This window comes from Centruroides vittatus, unplaced genomic scaffold, assembly GCF_030686945.1.
Source record: "Centruroides vittatus isolate TY-2023 unplaced genomic scaffold, ASM3068694v2 contig_390, whole genome shotgun sequence".
Classification (NCBI taxonomy): domain Eukaryota; kingdom Metazoa; phylum Arthropoda; class Arachnida; order Scorpiones; family Buthidae; genus Centruroides; species Centruroides vittatus.
The window spans coordinates 29,203-48,008 of record NW_027122206.1 but is presented as its reverse complement, the minus strand read 5'-3'; the positions used below and the strand labels follow the sequence as shown (position 1 = coordinate 48,008).

Genomic DNA, 18,806 nt, shown 5'->3' with positions numbered 1-18,806 from the left:
ATCTGTTGCCTGAAAGGGGAGATACGACATCCTCTATCTCCCCGGCGTCTCACATATATAAAATAAAATTTAGCATAATCCATTTTACCATCTAAAATATATTTTATAAAACAAGTAAAGTTATCATTAAATAACCCACTTTACGGCTGAACGAAGACTTTAGCAACATATAAATGTATTACACGGTCTTAAAATGAATCTCGACCTTTAAAATTCGGCATTTCGAGAACCAAACATTATCTGTAATCGAAAATTGGGCAATTGGTTTGGAATAAAGGTGTCAGAGAAGGAAGTATAATAACAATATTTATCAACGACGTCAAACGGATATTTTTAACGTCAGAAATAGGACTGTGTTCATATTGTCCGGATAAAGAACTAAACCCAGAACAAGAAAAGGACATTTATTGCAAAATATGTTGATCCTCGGTGAATATTTGTCGTTGGATCTCCGAGAATCTAATTGAAAGATATGTCCGTCAAGCACGGCTTATGGACGGCATTCAATAGAAGGAAGTTTGAGAAATCTCGTCGAAGAAAGAAAGTCACATCCAGCTTTTCAAACACGAAAGTCACATGTCTCTTCACCGTTCTTCCTGAACTAACTCGAAGAGGACGAACCTAATTAATTCTGCAGAAGTGAAAAAGGAGTATTTAGCTTGTTTCATAAAATTAATTTTTTTAAATGGCATTATTCTTTTGATGTATAGTTTCCTGACTGTATAAAACGATTTATATTAAATTTTGAATAACCTTTACTTTCAGAATTCGAAACAAAGATATTTGAAAATTTTACATGATGAAATTTTAAGCAATTATATCATATTCAAATACAATTTGTTTACCAACGGTAACGACGAATCCTTCGATTACACTCGTGTTGCATACATATATAACATGGGTTTATAGAAATATTCGACATCGAAATAGCCATGGGTGTGACCGGGTCTGACGATGTATTACTTTCCATGCCATCAGCATTCGTTATAAGAAAAGGATTTCTTCATAAAGAATATTTCAACAAAATGTAAGTTTGTATTTTAAGTCTACGAATTCTTAGAGTAAAAAATTTGTAATTATGCCTTATACTCATTTCAGTCTCTATAATATATTGGAAAGTGGCGTTCAAGATCATCATAAAGAAGTTGACATGATGAAGTACAATCTAATTTCGAGGAATATTAACGAGAGAGTTCATTTGAGTAAAGAAGTTAATTTTGACTTTGACCCCTTGCTTTTAAGCCATTTTTATGGGGCATTTGCAATTCTTGTTATCGGTTATCTTCTGTCGTTTGCTTGCTTTCTTGTCGAATTGATAATTGGAAAAATGATCAGATAATTCTAAATTTAAATTTCACGCAATTATATTTTTAGTGTCGTCGTTCAAAATGTTTTATTCCGTGTTAAATATATGTTTTATTAATCCATAATTTTCACTTCCTTCTCCAAAAGGTTTAATTTGAGAAATTTTAAACAATCATTATTTTTGTACAGAAACACTTCTGTGTAGATTACACGAGGTTCGTATTATGTTTATAATAAATTTTGTTTTAGTAAACTCACATTTCTTTACGATCACATTTTCCTTACAAAATTTTGTAATGATTACTCATAATTTGTATTATTTGCTTTGTTTAGAATACAGCAGTGCGTAAATTCATTTCAATGCTATTAATAAGCGTATTGAATTTCGGAATGTGGAATGAGGTGAAAAGCTAGATTTATTATCACTGACCGAAATGTTTAAATAGTGAATTACTAGTTAGCATAGTCCATATTCAACACAAAGTGTGTTGTTGTTAGTAGTATAGATTCGATGCAAACTGGGGTATAAAATTAAATTAATATAGATTTTAATGTAAATGAATGATACAAACTGGGTTATAAAAATAAAGAGGATTACAGTCTGAAGTCAAATTGCAGTTCATTTTATTATTTTTGAAAAATTTTAACACGATTGCTGTTAATTAAAAACATGCGATTGGTTGTTAGGTTTTTTAAAAGTAAATATGATTGGTCAGTATTTTTATATAAATTACTTTTTTAAAAAGAGGGAACTAGTTTTATATTTAAACCAGGATCATGGGGATGTATGGTTTCGTACTTACTTACGGCGACTCTAAAAATTATTCAGCCTCTAAGTGCTTATATAAGAGCTTGGACGCATGTGTTTCTGCAGCTAAAAATTTCTCGTTCGATGTTCCTGATAATTTTCCATTTATCCTTCGTTATTTTAAAGTCAAAGATATTTGGAAAGGACAAGGAAAATATGGTTTTATAATTGTCGATGAGGATGGGGAAATTAATGAGGTATGTAATGGATTATATGGTTCGTTTGAACGGTGTGCAGAAGACATGAGAGAAATATGTTTAGAAAATGATAAGAAAACTTTACTGATGTTTAAAGAGATAAGTCCAGGAATGAAATATTATAAATTTTCTAAATTCCCCAAGGTTGACAAGGTTGATTAATATGTATTTCAAACATCCTAGTACTTGTGTAATTGTGGGTCCTTCCCAATCGGGAAAAACCACATTAGTAAGAAAAATTATTCACAACAAAATTTATGAAAATTCTCTGAAGAAGATTTTGTGGTGTTACTCTGTATATCTACCGTTTTTTCAAGAAGAAAGCGATATCACATTTATGTATGGGTTACCAGAATCTGTTGAAGGATGGGATTTGATAATAATCGATGATTTGATGCATGAGTTGTCTCCAAAAACAGCATTTTTGTTTACAACAGAATCTCATCATTGTAATGTAAGTGTGATTTTAATAATGCAAAATTTGTTTCCGAAAAATAAGATTATGAGAGATATAAGTTTAAATACTCATTACTTGATTTTATTTAAAAATAATCGTGATGAAAGTCAGGTGAATTGCTTGGGTCGTCAGGCTTTTGCAGGAAAATTTAATTTTTTCATGGATGCATATAAAAAAGCAACAGAAAAGGAATTTGGTTATTTGTTATTGGATTTTCATCCTACAACGGATAAGAAATTTTCTGTGAGAGATTCCTGTTTTCCTGACAAACAAGGTATTTTCTGGATATACTTGCCTATAAAATGAAGAACGTAAAGAAAAATTATCATATGCTGGCTTTTTTAGCGAAGACTACTCCTTCTCAACGAAAAGCAATATTGAAAGAAGCTACTCCAAATCAGATTAAAGTTTTGTGCGAAATATGTGATAATTTGCGGAGAGGAAATATACCTGCTGATGTTCGTAAATTAGGAAAATATAAAAAAATTATCAGGAAATTAAGTGAAAAACACATTCCTTTAAATACCAAGAAAAAAATTTTGGTTAATCAATCCGGTGGATTCCTTCCTCTTCTACTGGCTCCATTATTGTCTATGGCAGGAGGATTAATTGGTAAAGTAATAGGAAAAAGAATTTAATGGCGAAGCAGATGGCCCTAGTTCCTCCCGAATTACTGATGAGTTATCAAAAGCCTGAAATAAGAATTGGTTCTAATATCGAGGAATTACTTGAGAGTACAAATTTACCTGATGACAGTAAAGTCAAGCTATTAAGTCAATTGATTTCGAGATATCAGAAAACCGTTCACACTCCTAAAGAACCTGTTAGAGTATCTGTTGTGTCTAACCAAACAGAAGAAACAGAATCTCGACTAAAAGAAAAAGCTGATCACGACGATGGATTTATTAAACAAATAACTTTATCAGTACCTCAATTATATCAAAAATATATACCACATTTAATTGCTAAGCTTGATCGAAATCATTATGGATGGAATTCTAAAGGCGAATTAACAATTGAAGGGAAACCCATTATCGGAAGTCATATGGTAGACCTCGTTTCGTATGTTATGCGAAATAGGAAAACGGTATCACCTCCTGTTGGTTTTAACGAATTTTGGACTATTTTAAAGAAAATAAACCTTCCACAAGAGTGGATTGGAAACAAAGGTTTGACAACATTACCTGAAAAAATACAATATCAACCGAAATCACTGGAAACTCCAGAAGAAATTTTCTCTCCATCGCTATTTCATCAACCGAAAAAATCTAAGAGGAAGAGGAAGAAAAATTTTGAATGGAAAAACTTTTGAAATCGATATACTATAATCCGAAATCTCCAGCATCTTTTGGTGGTGTGAGTAAATTAGTTAAAGAATCGAATTTACCGCGATCTGATGTTAAAAAATGGTTGTCTTCTCAATTAACTTATACACTTCATAAACCTGTACGAATTAAATATTCGCGAAGAAAAACTAAAAGTTTTTATCCTAACGACTTATGGCAAGCTGATTTAATTGTATTAAAACAATTTTCTAGATTTAATAATGGAATAAAATATTTACTAACTGTAATCGATGTATTTACTAAGTATTGCTATGTCGTAGCTATAAAAGATAAAAAACCTCAGTCAGTTTTTAATGCTTTTCAAACCATTTTTAAAAAAAGAAACGTTCCGAAAAATTTACAAACTGATAAAGGAAAAGAATTTTATAATAGATTAGTAAAAAATCTTTTTAAAAAATTTAAAATTAATCATTATTCAACTCATTCAGATACAAAAGCAGCAGTTGTGGAAAGATTAAATAAAACTTTGCGGAATAAAATATATAGATTATTTACTTATCGTAATTCTTATAAATATATCGATAAATTATCAGATATTGTGAAAAGTTATAATAATAGTTTTCATAGAAGTATTGGCATGTCTCCATCGGAAGTTACCCCCCTACATCATAGCATGATTTTCGAAAAGTTGTATGGTATAAAAGGAGGAAATACGTTTAAATTTAATATTGGTGAGTTTGTTCGAATTTCGAAAATACGTAAAACATTTAGTCGAGGATACCTACCCGGTTGGACTAAGGAAATATTTATTATTCATGATCGTTTTCCATCTCATCCTCCAACATATATATTAAAGGATTTAAATAACGAGATTTTGGAAGGACGATTTTATACAGAAGAATTACAGAAGGTAACAAAATGATGCAATCAGACTTTTTTGTGACTCTGACAAGCAATGCCAGCATGAAGTTATTCCCTGAAAATAACCAATCTCATTTCACCGTGAAAATGAGTCCGCCTATTGATTTACATGGAAAATGGGTGGTTGGTTTGACAGAAGTTATTATTCCTAGAAATTGGTTTAATATATCTAATCATAATAATGATTATACTATTACTAGACATAAGATTAGGAGAGAAAAAATAGAAGATAAAACATATGTGATTCCATTAACTACAGCTAAAGAAAATGAAGGAGAGACTCTTTTCGATTGGATAAACAAGAATATAGTTTCATTAACAGGGTCTAACACGGCAGAATTCGTTTTAGACAAGAATTATAAAGACATAAAAATAAATTTGAAAGAAGGATTTGAGCTGCATATTACGAAAAAAAATGCTCACAAATTACTTTATTTATTAAATTTTCCGCTGAAAGAAATTATATTTAAACAAGGCACTTCAAATTTAATATTGCGAGCGGAGTCAGGGGAATATATATCAAATTCTAAATTTTATAAAGATCAATTTATACTTTTAATAGAAAGAAATAAAAAAGTTGTCGAGGAAATTGATGTAGAGGAAAAAATTTTTATTCCTATTGGACTTTATTCATCTGCAGAAAAATTTTTAGGGATTTTTAAATATACTAAATTAGCATTACTACCTAATAACAAAATCATTTTAAAAGTTCCTAAAAATATAACGATTGAATTTGGAAACGAATTAAAAGATTTGTTAGGGTTTAAAACACACAAATTTTCTGAGGGTGAATATGTGAGCGACTATCCAATCGAATTGTCTGCAGGAATTTCAGAAATTTTTATTTATTCAAATATTGTTGCTTCTCATCGTGTTGGAGATATATCTGCTCCTCTTTTAAGGGTTATACCTGTGATGGGGGAGAAGACCGATCAAATAGTTAGAGTTTACCAGTCCCCTCTATACTTTCCATTAACCCGTAATTATATTGATACAATTGAAATTGAGCTGCGAACTGCTAACGGGAAAGAAATCATCTTTTTTGGGGGAAAAACATTATTAGTTTTATCTTTTAAACAGATATAAATATCGTTATATTTTATTTATTAACGTTAGTTCGTCTTTGAGAAGTAGAAAATGAAGCTCGATCCTAAGGATTGTATAAATTATTACTGCAATCAGGCAGGAGGAACGATATGGAAACACGATTTTCCTTTTACACAACAATTTGGAAGAGGGAATTATTTCGCTGGACCGCAAATACAGAGGGGATATGGATTTTTCACGAATCTGTTTCGAAAATCTATTCCCCTAATTTCTAAAGTGGGGAAGTATCTGGGTAGCAAGGCTTTAAAATTTGCATCAAATGTAGGATCGGATGTAATTGGAGGGAAGTCGTTTAAAGAATCTACAAAGTCTCGTTTTAAAGATGTGGGATCTGAAATTAAGCAAGATATACTTAAAAAAGTCCAGACAGGATCAGGTATAAAAAGAAAACGAGGAAAAAGATTAATTCAGTCACAAAAGAAGAAGAAGAAGCGAAAACTTAACGATATTTTTGCTGATTAGAAATGGATCCTCATTCGTGTGGTTGTCTCAAATCAGAATTGGACCTATTTAATACTGTTTCGACTCAACTAGCAATTGAGAATACTTACGAAGTTATTGCTCATCCAGTAGCCACCATATCGGATAGCAGAGCACCTATTGAGTTTCTGATATCAGGATCGGGTGAGCATTATATGGATCTACATTCAATTTATTTATGCATTCAAGCAAAAATTCTAAAGAAGGATGGATCGAATCTAAGTTCTGAAGACAAAGTCACACCTGTTAATTATTTTTTAAATAGTATGTTTTCACAGTGTACGATGTTTTTAAATGATAAACAGATTAGCGCTCATGTTAATTACCCATATAAAAGTATATTAGAGGCCTTACTATTTAATTCGAAAGAAATGCAAGAAACTTTTTTAACAACCGCATTATTTTTTAAAGATACTGCAGGACAAATGGATTCGATAAATCCCTTAGATGAAAATAACACTAACCATGGATTAGTTAAAAGATTTAACATTAGCAAAGAAAGTAGAATAATAGATTTAATGGGGCGTCTTCATATCGATTTAGCAAATCAGCCAAAGCTTTTAATAAACAATGTGGACCTGAGGGTGAAATTGGAGAGATCTAAAGAAAATTTTGCACTAATGGCAAATAACGATGAGTATAAAATCATTATTAAAAATGCATCGTTGAAAATTAATAAAGTAGATGTCAGTTCATCAGTTCAAATTGGGATAGAAAAAGCCTTACAAACCGGTATAATAAAAATGCCATTTCGTAGAACTGATGTTAAAGTTTTTACTTTAACGAGTGGAATTCAGTCTACAAGTATTTCGAATGTAGTTATAGGTCAGCTACCCTACAGAATAACTCTGGGATTAGTTTCCAACTCAGCATTTAACGGAAATGTAAAGCGTAATCCTTTTAATTTTAAAAATTATAATTTAAATTATATATGTTTATCAAAAGACAATCAGATGGTTCCCGCTAAACCATACTGTCCGGACTATAGCAATAAAATTTATGCAAGAAATTTTATCTCCTTATTTGAAGATACTGGATGTATTCACCATCACAGATCTACAAATATATCTTATGATGAATATAAAGATGGCTATGCTCTATATTGTTTTGACCTCACCCCTGATAAATCAGGATCTGAGGGTCATATAAGCGTGAACCAGCTGGGAAACATTGCTATTGAACTAAAGTTCTCAAAGGCGATACAAGAAACGGTAAATGTTATTTGTTTGTTGGAATATAATAATACTTTAGAAATTGATCATTCACGAACTGTATTCACCGATTATTAATGAATACCGTTACTTTATGGAGATTAGCAGCGAGCGATCCGAAAATAAAAAGAAATTTTGGGGGAGTGTTTGCATCAGACGATCTCCCGTTTCGAGTTGGTAATAAGCAATCATTTATAATTAATTTAGATGAAAGAAATAAGCGAGGAAGCCATTGGGTATCAGTATTTTTTACGAAAGATAAAAATTCTTGCATTTATTACGACAGTTATGGATTAAAACCGAGGAAAGCAAATATCATCAGATTTATAAAACGAAATTCAAAAAAATATTGTTGGAATAATATTATTCACCAAAGTTTGTTTTCCTTAAACTGCGGTTATTTTTGCTTATATTTTTTATATAAAATTAATAGAAATCTATGTTTATCAGAATTACATGTAACGGATAAATTTTATAACGATGAATTCGTTAAAAAGTTTGTTAAAAATAATTTTCATTTGTCAAAACCGATTGTAACAACTAATAATCAATGTTGTAATTCAATAAAAAAATCTATTTAAAATATAAAATTGTGTTTTTATTTACAAAATTTACATTCATGTTTTTCTTCAATGCAGGAGGGGTTTTCAGAATACATCCAATAATTCTATGTAATAAAGTAAAAATATATTTAATATTTTCAAAATGGGGTAATATTTAAAACAAAATAATATATTTTTACCTGTTTTCATATAATGCTTATATGAAAAGACATTACACAAGCCGCAATGGTGTTGGAAATCCCAATGATAGGGACACAGTATTTTAATTTCGGAAGATTTTGGAACTCCGAATTTTTCCACATCTAGCGATTTAATGGCGGTATTACAGATATCATTTGCTCTATGAATTAAAAGTTTTTCTATCTCCCCCCCTTTAAAAAAAATAAATCCGTATTTTTGAAATAAATTTTTAAAAGTAAAAACAATATCATTATGATGAGTCCATTCATCATTTTCAGGCTTATACGATAAATATAATTTATGTAATCTATTGCAGAATCTAACAGTTTTTTTATCAGATAAAGTTAATTTATCCCAGCGTATTTCGGGGTGGAAAAAATTAATAACTCCAAAATCCTCCGAATTAAAACCTATATATCCCATTTGTCGTATTAAATATCCGTTGTATGGGTGTAAACATGCTTCATTTTTAAATCTGAATCCTTGACAATCTAGTATAACCCCGGGCTTATCTAAAATAGTAAAATTAATTTTATATATAGATTATTATAGCTAGGACTACTACTACTACTACTAAACATATTTTTTTTAAAAACTTACTATTCATTTTTGCCTGACTCCACTCATTGATAGTCGTGTTTCTCCACTGGTTGCTACCCTGATTTTTCTCTAAAAGCTAGTGAATGTCGGTCGAGTATTTATAGAAAAAGATTACTTCCGTGTTTCTTACCTAGGGGTAGGAAATTTCTCCCTCACCCATCAACTTGACAACCTTGATAAAAACTTCCGCATTCAGGTTGACCTGGTGAGAATAGCTCAGAGGATTTTCTCATCCAGTTTAATAGGTTATTCATTAATATACTGGTGATTATATTGATTTATGATTTTAGCTTTAGTTTATATGATATCATCAATACAAAAATTGAATTCTTAAATTTTAATATATACACCTATCAAACTGACTCATTCAAAATATGGTTTTTATCCAAAACAACTTTAAAGCATAATACATAAACCACATAAATACCCGAATTTAGTGATGTAGAACACTGTTTTTTTACGCTAGAAAATCAACCAGCATATGATAGGAACTTGATTAACCCAGCTATGATATTATATAATTCCTCTATTAAAATTTTTTCCTATGATGATTCCAGAGGAGAGTGTAATAAAAATTTTAAAATAAATTTTTGATTAAGAACACAGTTTATTTCACAGAAAATTTCTACATTCAATTTTTAATGAATACAAATTACAAAAACGTTTTTGTATGTAAAGATCATGTTAAAATGTTAAATAAAAATTAATGAAAATGTTTGACACACTTTAAATTTTGTGCTACCTTTAAATACTATAGACTCCAATTAGAATATAACAATTACAGAGATGAATTATTACAAAACATGACACATTTTTCTAAATGGAAAATATAAAATATTGTACTCCACATTACCCGGGTATAAAATGCATTAAAACAGATCTAATCGCTGGTTATAAAATTACTACTAAAATCAAATTAAATAAAAATTCTAAAATGTATTTAAAAATAAAGTATCTGTCTGTGGCAGAGTAAAATTCTGATTAAGCAGTATCGTATTATGGTGTGTGATTACATCTTTTTTAAAAGTAGTAATTTAAATATAGAATACCACAAGTTACAATTCATACCATTAAAAAATAATTTGTAAAATCATGTGTAATAAACATAAAACTAAAACACACGAATAGATTGTTGGACTACACTCAGTAAGTAAAATGAATACTGGTATCACTAGGCAAAGCTACATTAAATAATAGAGTTTAAATGAGATGATGAATGGTGCCGTCGACACTTTTGTTCTCATGAAGATACTATGCTGAAATGATTTAATTCCTTGATGTGTTTTTATGAGGGGGTTCTAGTTCCTCCGTCTTTTTGTCATCTAATCATGGTTCTATATGCTGCAACTGCACTCTTCTCACTCACCTCAAAGCAACTTTCCTCATTATTTTCCATGTCATATTTAAAAATATTATATTATACTCTCAGAAGGTTTTTGTTGTCATCGTGTTAGCGGTTAGTATAACAATAGGGAGATTATTAAAAAAGTTTGTAAGTTTAGGATAGATAGTTTGTTTTAAACTTGATGACTGCAACTCTTGAAGGTTAATAACCTAACCAGGAAAACACACAAACACTCCCCATGACCTAGGGTCGATGACACTTCCTCATACCGATTAAGAAGCGTTACCTTCGAAGACAGATATGTCCTAATTTAGTTTCAACCGTTACCTTCAAAGACGGATGTGCCCTAATTTACTTGCAAGCGTCACCTCAAACACGATTGTAGGTCACTAACGGAGGATAAAAAGGGAGCAATTTTTCCTAAAAACTTTACTCATCGATTCTTCACCCAGTGATTCTTCTACTCGCTAATTCTTCTAGTGCTAAAGAAAAAATGTCATCAGACGGAGGTACGTAATTCTATTTTAGTAATAATATTACCCATCTTAATTTAAATTATATATTTTTATAAACTAATTCTAGAATTTGACTTTGATTTCGAAAAGAAGACTACTAAGAAGAGAGCGTCAAAAACAAAAACTGGGGAGACTACCGAAAAAAAACAGAGATTTGACTTGGATTTAACCGAGGAGAAAAGTAAGCAACCAAAAATTCCTGACTTTAAAGTTAAAATTAGCGATTCGGAGAGAATTGAGATACAGGAGTTTAAGGCAAATTTTTATGTGTGTCTAAGCAAATCCAGAGGGTCATACCCTCCCAACAAATATAATATCAAGGTGACTGACTTCAAGAAGTATAAACAAGCATTTAACGCCATACAAGAACATTTGGATGAGTACAGTAAAATTTAAAGTTCTAGTTTTAATACTATGTTTTAAGTGTATAACGGTTTTTAGTATATAAAATTTATTAAGAACAACAGTGTTCAATTAATACTATGTTAAGTATATAATATTATATTTTAAGTGTATAAAATTTATTCTATGGTAATATGGCTTTCACATTTGCATTAAGAAAAACAGCGTTCAAAGGTTATGTGAGAAGTTATAGAGCATTTATCTCTAATTATAGCGATCCGAGTATTTTACTTGAAAATATTAGAGGTACTATTTATAGTATTTTAACTAATAATGATTTAATTTCGAGAATGAAATTTTTATTGAATTTAAAGATAAGATTTATAAAATATTTGGAGAATGAGATTATTACTCAAGACATATTTTTCTCCAGTCGGGTAGAACATATTTTATCTCAATATATGATCAATGAAAGGTTAACAAATGCTTTCGACACAATTTTAAACTTCATTAATCAGTTTATTAAAAATGGGTCTGGGTGGATTATTAAAGAATTATATTGAACATAAACGTACTCAGCAAAAAACATAAACTCCAATAACCACCACCTTATAAGTTGCTGAGAAGAATTTTAATTAAGAAAACGAACGTTTTCGGTCTATTCAATAGACCATCATCAGGTTAGAACATACGAAAATGGAATACATTATAAATGGAACATCACGTATAAAATTCAAAAATACCAAAAAATCGTTAACATCCGAACCAATCAGAATAAAAATTAAAACGTAAATGGTACATAAGTGTAAAAATAAAATAACATACTACATTGGCTAAACATTAATTAATAACCAATAACATTAATAAAATAATTGATACATTATAAAAGAAACAACAAGTGTAAAATAAGAACTTATTACTCGTACTCATGTACTAATATTACCTATCCTAACCGGATGGTAACTGTTCCAACTAATTAAAATTAGAATTAAAGGGCAAAAAATACCCAAACGTAAATTAACAAACACATAACAATATTAAAGTTATTAGTACACGCTAAAAATCATTTAACAGATAATAAAATATTAAGGATCTTCAAATACGAAACACATCGCAAATCATGAGCCATTTGTAAGTCTCTTAATTGCAAATTTCCAAGCTGACGGTAATCCCTCAGCGTCCCTGGCGTTAATGCATCTATTCTCGAGTCTACTCTTGTAAATTTCTATTTTTTCCGCCGTCTTTGCTAAAGTTGGAGAATATATTTGTTTGACGATTTCCGCCTCTTCCCATCCAACGACGAGATCCTTCGGCCTGGGCCATCTGGGCCAGAACAGTTGCGTTAGAACTTTTCCTTACATCATATTTATGCTCTTTGATTCTAACACCTAGGTTCCTTGTTGTAACCCCTATATACTCCTGTTTTAGTCCTAATTGCTGATTTTCATAAGGGATCCTATAGACCCCAGCTCTATCCTCTTTCTTAATCTTCCCTTTATCAGTTCTCAGAATTTTGTAGAGGTTCGGGGCTCGTATTGAAGATCAATGTTGATTTTTTAATGTTTTCGCTTCTAATCCTTTAATATTGTTATGTGTTTGTTAATTTACGTTTGGGTATTTTTTGCCCTTTAATTCTAATTTTAATTAGTTGGAACAGTTACCATCCGGTTAGGATAGGTAATATTAGTACATGAGTACGAGTAATAAGTTCTTATTTTACACTTGTTGTTTCTTTTATAATGTATCAATTATTTTATTAATGTTATTGGTTATTAATTAATGTTTAGCCAATGTAGTATGTTATTTTATTTTTACACTTATGTACAGTACCATTTACGTTTTAATTTTTATTCTGATTGGTTCGGATGTTAACGATTTTTTGGTATTTTTGAATTTTATACGTGATGTTCCATTTATAATGTATTCCATTTTCGTATGTTCTAACCTGATGATGGTCTATTGAATAGACCGAAAACGTTCGTTTTCTTAATTAAAAATTTTCTCAGCAACTTATAAGGTGGTGGTTATTGGAGTTTAAAGAAATTATATTTGTGGATATTTATTTAGGAATTTATAAGGCTGAGAATGGAGGTTGCGGAAAGATCATCCTACCCAAACGTCTATCAAATAAGCATTGTTTGTTGAATATTAAATGTAGTGATAATTACTGTTTTTTATACTGTATAATTGCTAGTTTGTATCCAAATACTAATAACAAAAATTCAATTTATTCGTATAGGAAATTTTTGAAATATTTAAATACAAATACTCTAAAATTTCCAGTAAATATTAAAAATATCCCCTCATTCGAAAAAAATAATTGTTTGAAAATTCAAGTATTTGGATACGAAAAAGAAATAATTTACCCTATTTATATAAGTAAATATCAATTTGAAAAAGAAATTAATTTGTTATTATATAAATCCCATTATTTTCTAATTAGAAACTTTAACAGACTATTGTCTGAAAAATCAGGGATTAGAAAATTCTGTCCCCGCTGTCTAATAGGCTTCCAGAGAAGCCATACCTTAAACGAGCACATAAAATTATGCTCTAATTATAAATATCAAAAAGTTTCTACTCCGACTGGAGAAAAGGCGATTGCTAAATTTAGTAATTATGAAAAGCAATTATATCATCCTGTGGTGATTTTTGCAGATTTTGAATCAATTCTAGAGGAAGTTCACGTAGATGCTGTAAATCTAAATTCTAGTTTTACTAAAACTATTCAGATTCATAAACCTATATGTTATTCTATTGTTATTATTGAAAATGATGATACTTTATTATATTGTAATTTTTATTGTGGTAAAGATCCTATTAAGCATTTTTTATTTGATATTCAGAATCAATTAAATATTTTATTAGATAAAATAAATACTTATGTAGAAATGAATATAGATACTATTCCCGATAATTATGAACATCAGTGTCATATATGTGAGGAGGGGTTTAATAATGATGATATCAGAGTAAGAGACCACGATCACCTGACAGGGAAATTTCGGGGAATGTCCCACAATCACTGCAATTTGAATTATAGATTCAAAAAATTTATTCCCATTATACTACATAATTTTACAGGTTATGACTCTCATCTGATTTTCAAAAATATCCCCCCAAAACTATTTTCGAGAATTCAGATTATTCCTGTAAATTCAGAAAAATTTACAACGTTTACTCTAGATCATTTTAAATTCATTGATAGTTATCAATTTTTAAATTCCTCGCTAGATAGATTAACAGAAAATTTAAAAAATGCAAATTATAATTTTCCTATTTTTAATCAATTTTTCTATAACAACAAAAATAAAAATTTGTTAAAAAGAAAAGGAATTTTTCCCTATTCTTATTTTAAAAACGAAGATATTTTATACGAGAGATGTTTACCCCCAAAAAAATATTTTTATAATGAATTATCTGGAGAAAATATTAGTGATGATGATTACCAGCATGCAAAATTAGTTTGGGAAAAATTTCATTGTAAAAATTTTAAGGATTATTTAAAATTATATCAATATGTTGACACTTTATTATTAGCTGATATATTCCAAAATTTTAGAAAATTAAGTTTAAAGTATTATAATTTAGATCCAGTATATTTCATAACAGCTCCAGACCTAACTTGGAATTGCGGGTTAAAAATGACAAAAATCGAGCTGGAATTATTTCGAGATATTAATATGTATCTTTTTATTGAGGGGGGGATGAGAGGGGGGCTATGTCTCTGCGGAAAACGATTTGCTAAAGCTAATAACCCTCTAATTCCAAAAACCTATGATAAAAATCAACCACATAACTATATCATTTCGATAGATGCTAATAATCTCTATGGATTTGTAATGAGTTCTTATTTACCTGTAAATAATTTCAGATGGTTATCTGAGGATGAGATAAATGCTTTAGACATTCGTAATATCCCTGATAGAAATGATATAGGCTATATTTTAGAAGTTGATTTAAAATATCCCCCAAATATTCACCAGCGTCATAATGACTTACCGCTAGCTCCAGAACACCTCATCATTCCTTATGATTTATTATCAAATTATCAAAAATCAATATTAACTAAATTAAATTTAAAATATAATAATAATAATAAGAAATTAATTCCAACTCTTTTTGATAAACAAAATTATGTAATTCATTATAGAAATTTAAAATTTTATTTAGAAGAGGGGTTAATATTAACTAAAATTCATCGAGTGCTCGGATTTAACCAAGAGCCATGGCTTAAAAAATATGTACTTTTTAATAACAAAAAACGCCAGGAATCGACAAATGATTTCGATAAATCTTTTTTTAAATTAATGAATAACAGCTTTTTTGGGAAGACCTGTCAAAATGTGAGGAAACGCTTAAATTTAAAAACAGCTACAACTGAAAATCAATGTCGGAAATATTTATCCCAGATATCTCTCGAAAATTTCCAAATTATTAATGATAATCTCACAATTTTTAAAATGAAAAAAATTAACTTATGTTTGGATAAACCAATTTATATAGGGTTTTGTGTATTAGAATTAAGTAAATTGCATATGTATCAAACATTTTATAAAATATTTAAAAATAAATATGGTGAAAATGTGAATTTATTATATACCGATACCGATTCACTAACGCTTCAAATCCATACAGATAACATATATGAGGACTTTAAATCATTTCCAGATATTTTCGATTTTAGCAACTATCCAACTACACACAAACTATTTGATGTAAGGAACAAAAATAAACTAGGATATTTTAAAGATGAGACATCATCTAAACCTATAATAGAATTTTGTTCATTAAAACCAAAAATGTATTCGTATATTTTTGATAATCAAAATAAAAAAACAGCTAAAGGAATTAAAAAATCTGTTGTTAAAACCTTTAACCATGAAAAATATAAAGAAGTTTTATTTAATAGTCAACTATTGAGAAATCAGCAGTTTGGAATTAAAAGTAAAAATCATGTTGTGACAACATATCTTCAGAATAAAATATCACTCTCACCATTTTATGATAAAAAATTTATTTCTGATAATGGTACAGATGTGACATCGTTTGGGCATTATAATTTTTATATTTAAATTCTTCCAGATTTTCTGATATCATCATACCCTCAATACGGTTATATATTATTATACAAGAGGAAACGAAATTCAAAAACTTGTTTAATACATGGTGTTTCGAGTAAAACATATCTTTGTTTAAAACAAGCTGTGAATAAAGCCGGATTATTTAAATTACCGGAGAATAAGAAATACTATTGTAAATTTTTTATACTAACTAACCAGATAACAATACTGTTATGTAATAAGAATTTTATAAAATGTGGTTGTGTTAATTGTAGTAATAATCAACTGTAATAATCATTACTGTACTTTTTTAAAAATGTTGTAACCAATAATATGTTTATGTAAAAAAAAAATAAAAACTTTATCCTAATACCGAGTTTTTTTTATAGAGTACACATACATCACTTCACTGGAATGGAAAAAATTCTCGAGTTTACCCATGGATGAAAATAACATCAGACGTTTTAAAAACTTTGTTAACTGGGAAATTATAAGCCAAAAAACTGATTTAAGTCGAGACTTCATTTCTGAATTTGCAGATAGTTTAAACTGGGAATTAATATGGAAAAATTATATATTCACTACTACATTCATCAAAAAACATATTAAACATGCAAACTGGAATTTAATTTCTGAACATCAAGTATTAGATGAAGAATTCATGGATAATTTTTCAAAATATCTTAATTGGGATAAAATAGCAAAATTTCAGCTTCTTTCTGATAATTTTGTTAAGAAATATATTGATAAATTAAATATGAGAATAGTTTTAAAATATCAACGATTAAAAACAGATACACTGAGGGAATTAAAAGATTATCTCCACTGGGATTTAGTTTCTCGCTATCAAATACTGAACGAAGATTTCATTCACGATTTCAAATATCATCTTTTCTGGTGTTACATTATAAAATATCAGAAACTAGATCATAAATATATTGCCGAAAATTCTCATAGTTTGTTAGTCTATATACTTCAAGATATTAGCAACATCGTTGATGACATAATGGATCGGTTAAATAAATTCGATGAAGAAGAAGAAAATCTGTAATATTATATTAGATTTTTTAAAAATAAAAAAATTATTAAATCTTAAAAAGAGTCAATTGTAAAAACTTACATCTTAAAAAAGAGCAGAGAATTTTACTTCTGTTCTTCTTACAAGGGCATCTGACCACATCGGTAAAGAAATCGCTTCAAGTTTGAATAGAACAAAGAAACAGAGTTCACCCCTCACGTTTTGTTAAAAATACTAATCATATGTTTTTAAATTATTACAAATACTAATACTAGATTGTATATTATCTACAGATTAAATATATATCACAATAACTTACAATATTTCCCAACTTTGTGACAAAAAATAATTCTCAGTATTCAAATCCAGCACCTGTCTACTATTACACAAAGAAAAGCAACAGGTTTACACAACTTAGTTCAGGGTACAAACTCTATGACTGAAAAGGCTAGTATAATTTTTTAAAAAAAGAGTCAATTGTATTATCTAGAAATATATTCTGATATTTCTAACATCATTAGTAAAAACTTACGTCTTAAAAAAAGAGCGGAGGATTTTACTTCTGTTCTTCTTACAAGGGCATCTGAGCACATCGGTAAAGAAATCGCTTCAAGTTTGAATAGAACAAAGAAACAAAGTTCACCCCTCACGTTTTGTTAAAAATACTAATCATATGTTTTTAAATTATTACAAATACTAATACTAGATCGTATATTATCTACAGATTAAATATATATCACAATAACTTACATTATTTCCCAACTTTGTGACAAAAAATAATTCTCAGTATTCAAATCCAGCACCTGTCTACTAACACACACAGACAAAGAAAAGCAACAGGTTTACACAACTTAGTTCAGGGTACAAACTCTATGACAGAGGGTGCTAGTATATTTTATTTATTTTATTTTTTAAAAATAATTCGATTTTATCATTACTTTACATTAAATTCTAACAAATTAAATTTTATTAATGGAGGGAGACGATTTTTAATCTCTACAATAGTTATTTCACAAAATGAAGTGTACAATAGAGGGCGCTAGTGTGTATATAGAAAAAATAGTTATTTTTGATAAAAATTTTTTAAATTTCTCATCAGAAGAGGTGTTTGTTCACAGATAAGTTAATAAAAAAATTAAAATGTATAATAACAATTTTTAAATTATGGGACTTAGAAGTCCCGTCAGGCTTTACACCACATTAGGACTTACAACTCCTTTTTTGTTTAATATAAAGAACTTTTTTCAGAGAAATTGACAGATTAAATTCATAATTACGTATTTGATAATTTTTACAATATAATAACGTTAAAATGAACTGCAATTTGACTTCAGAGTGTAATCCTCTTTATTTTTATAACCCAGTTTGTATCATTCATTTACATTAAAATCTATATTAATTTAATTTT

The 18,806-nt window shown here is 29.0% G+C and overlaps 1 protein-coding gene and 2 long non-coding RNA genes across 3 annotated transcripts; 1 reads left to right on the top strand and 2 right to left on the bottom strand.

Moving 5' to 3' along the window:
* The first annotated feature begins 6,545 nt into the window (after positions 1-6,545).
* On the top strand, positions 6,546-7,850 carry LOC136975845 (uncharacterized protein F54H12.2-like). Its single transcript, XM_067270987.1, has one exon. The coding sequence runs from the start codon at positions 6,546-6,548 to the stop codon at positions 7,848-7,850; it is 1,305 nt and encodes a 434-aa protein (XP_067127088.1).
* Positions 7,851-16,985: 9,135 nt separating this feature from the next.
* On the bottom strand, positions 16,986-17,779 carry LOC136975855 (uncharacterized). The gene is made up of 3 exons (XR_010880836.1): positions 17,718-17,779; positions 17,501-17,574; positions 16,986-17,425 (listed from the first exon to the last, which is right to left on the bottom strand). It is a non-coding gene; the product is annotated as an uncharacterized lncRNA (long non-coding RNA).
* LOC136975856 (uncharacterized) lies at positions 17,774-18,245 on the bottom strand. Its single transcript, XR_010880837.1, has 3 exons — positions 18,149-18,245; positions 17,931-18,005; positions 17,774-17,846 (listed from the first exon to the last, which is right to left on the bottom strand). It is a non-coding gene; the product is annotated as an uncharacterized lncRNA (long non-coding RNA).
* Between the last annotated feature and the right edge of the window lie 561 nt (positions 18,246-18,806).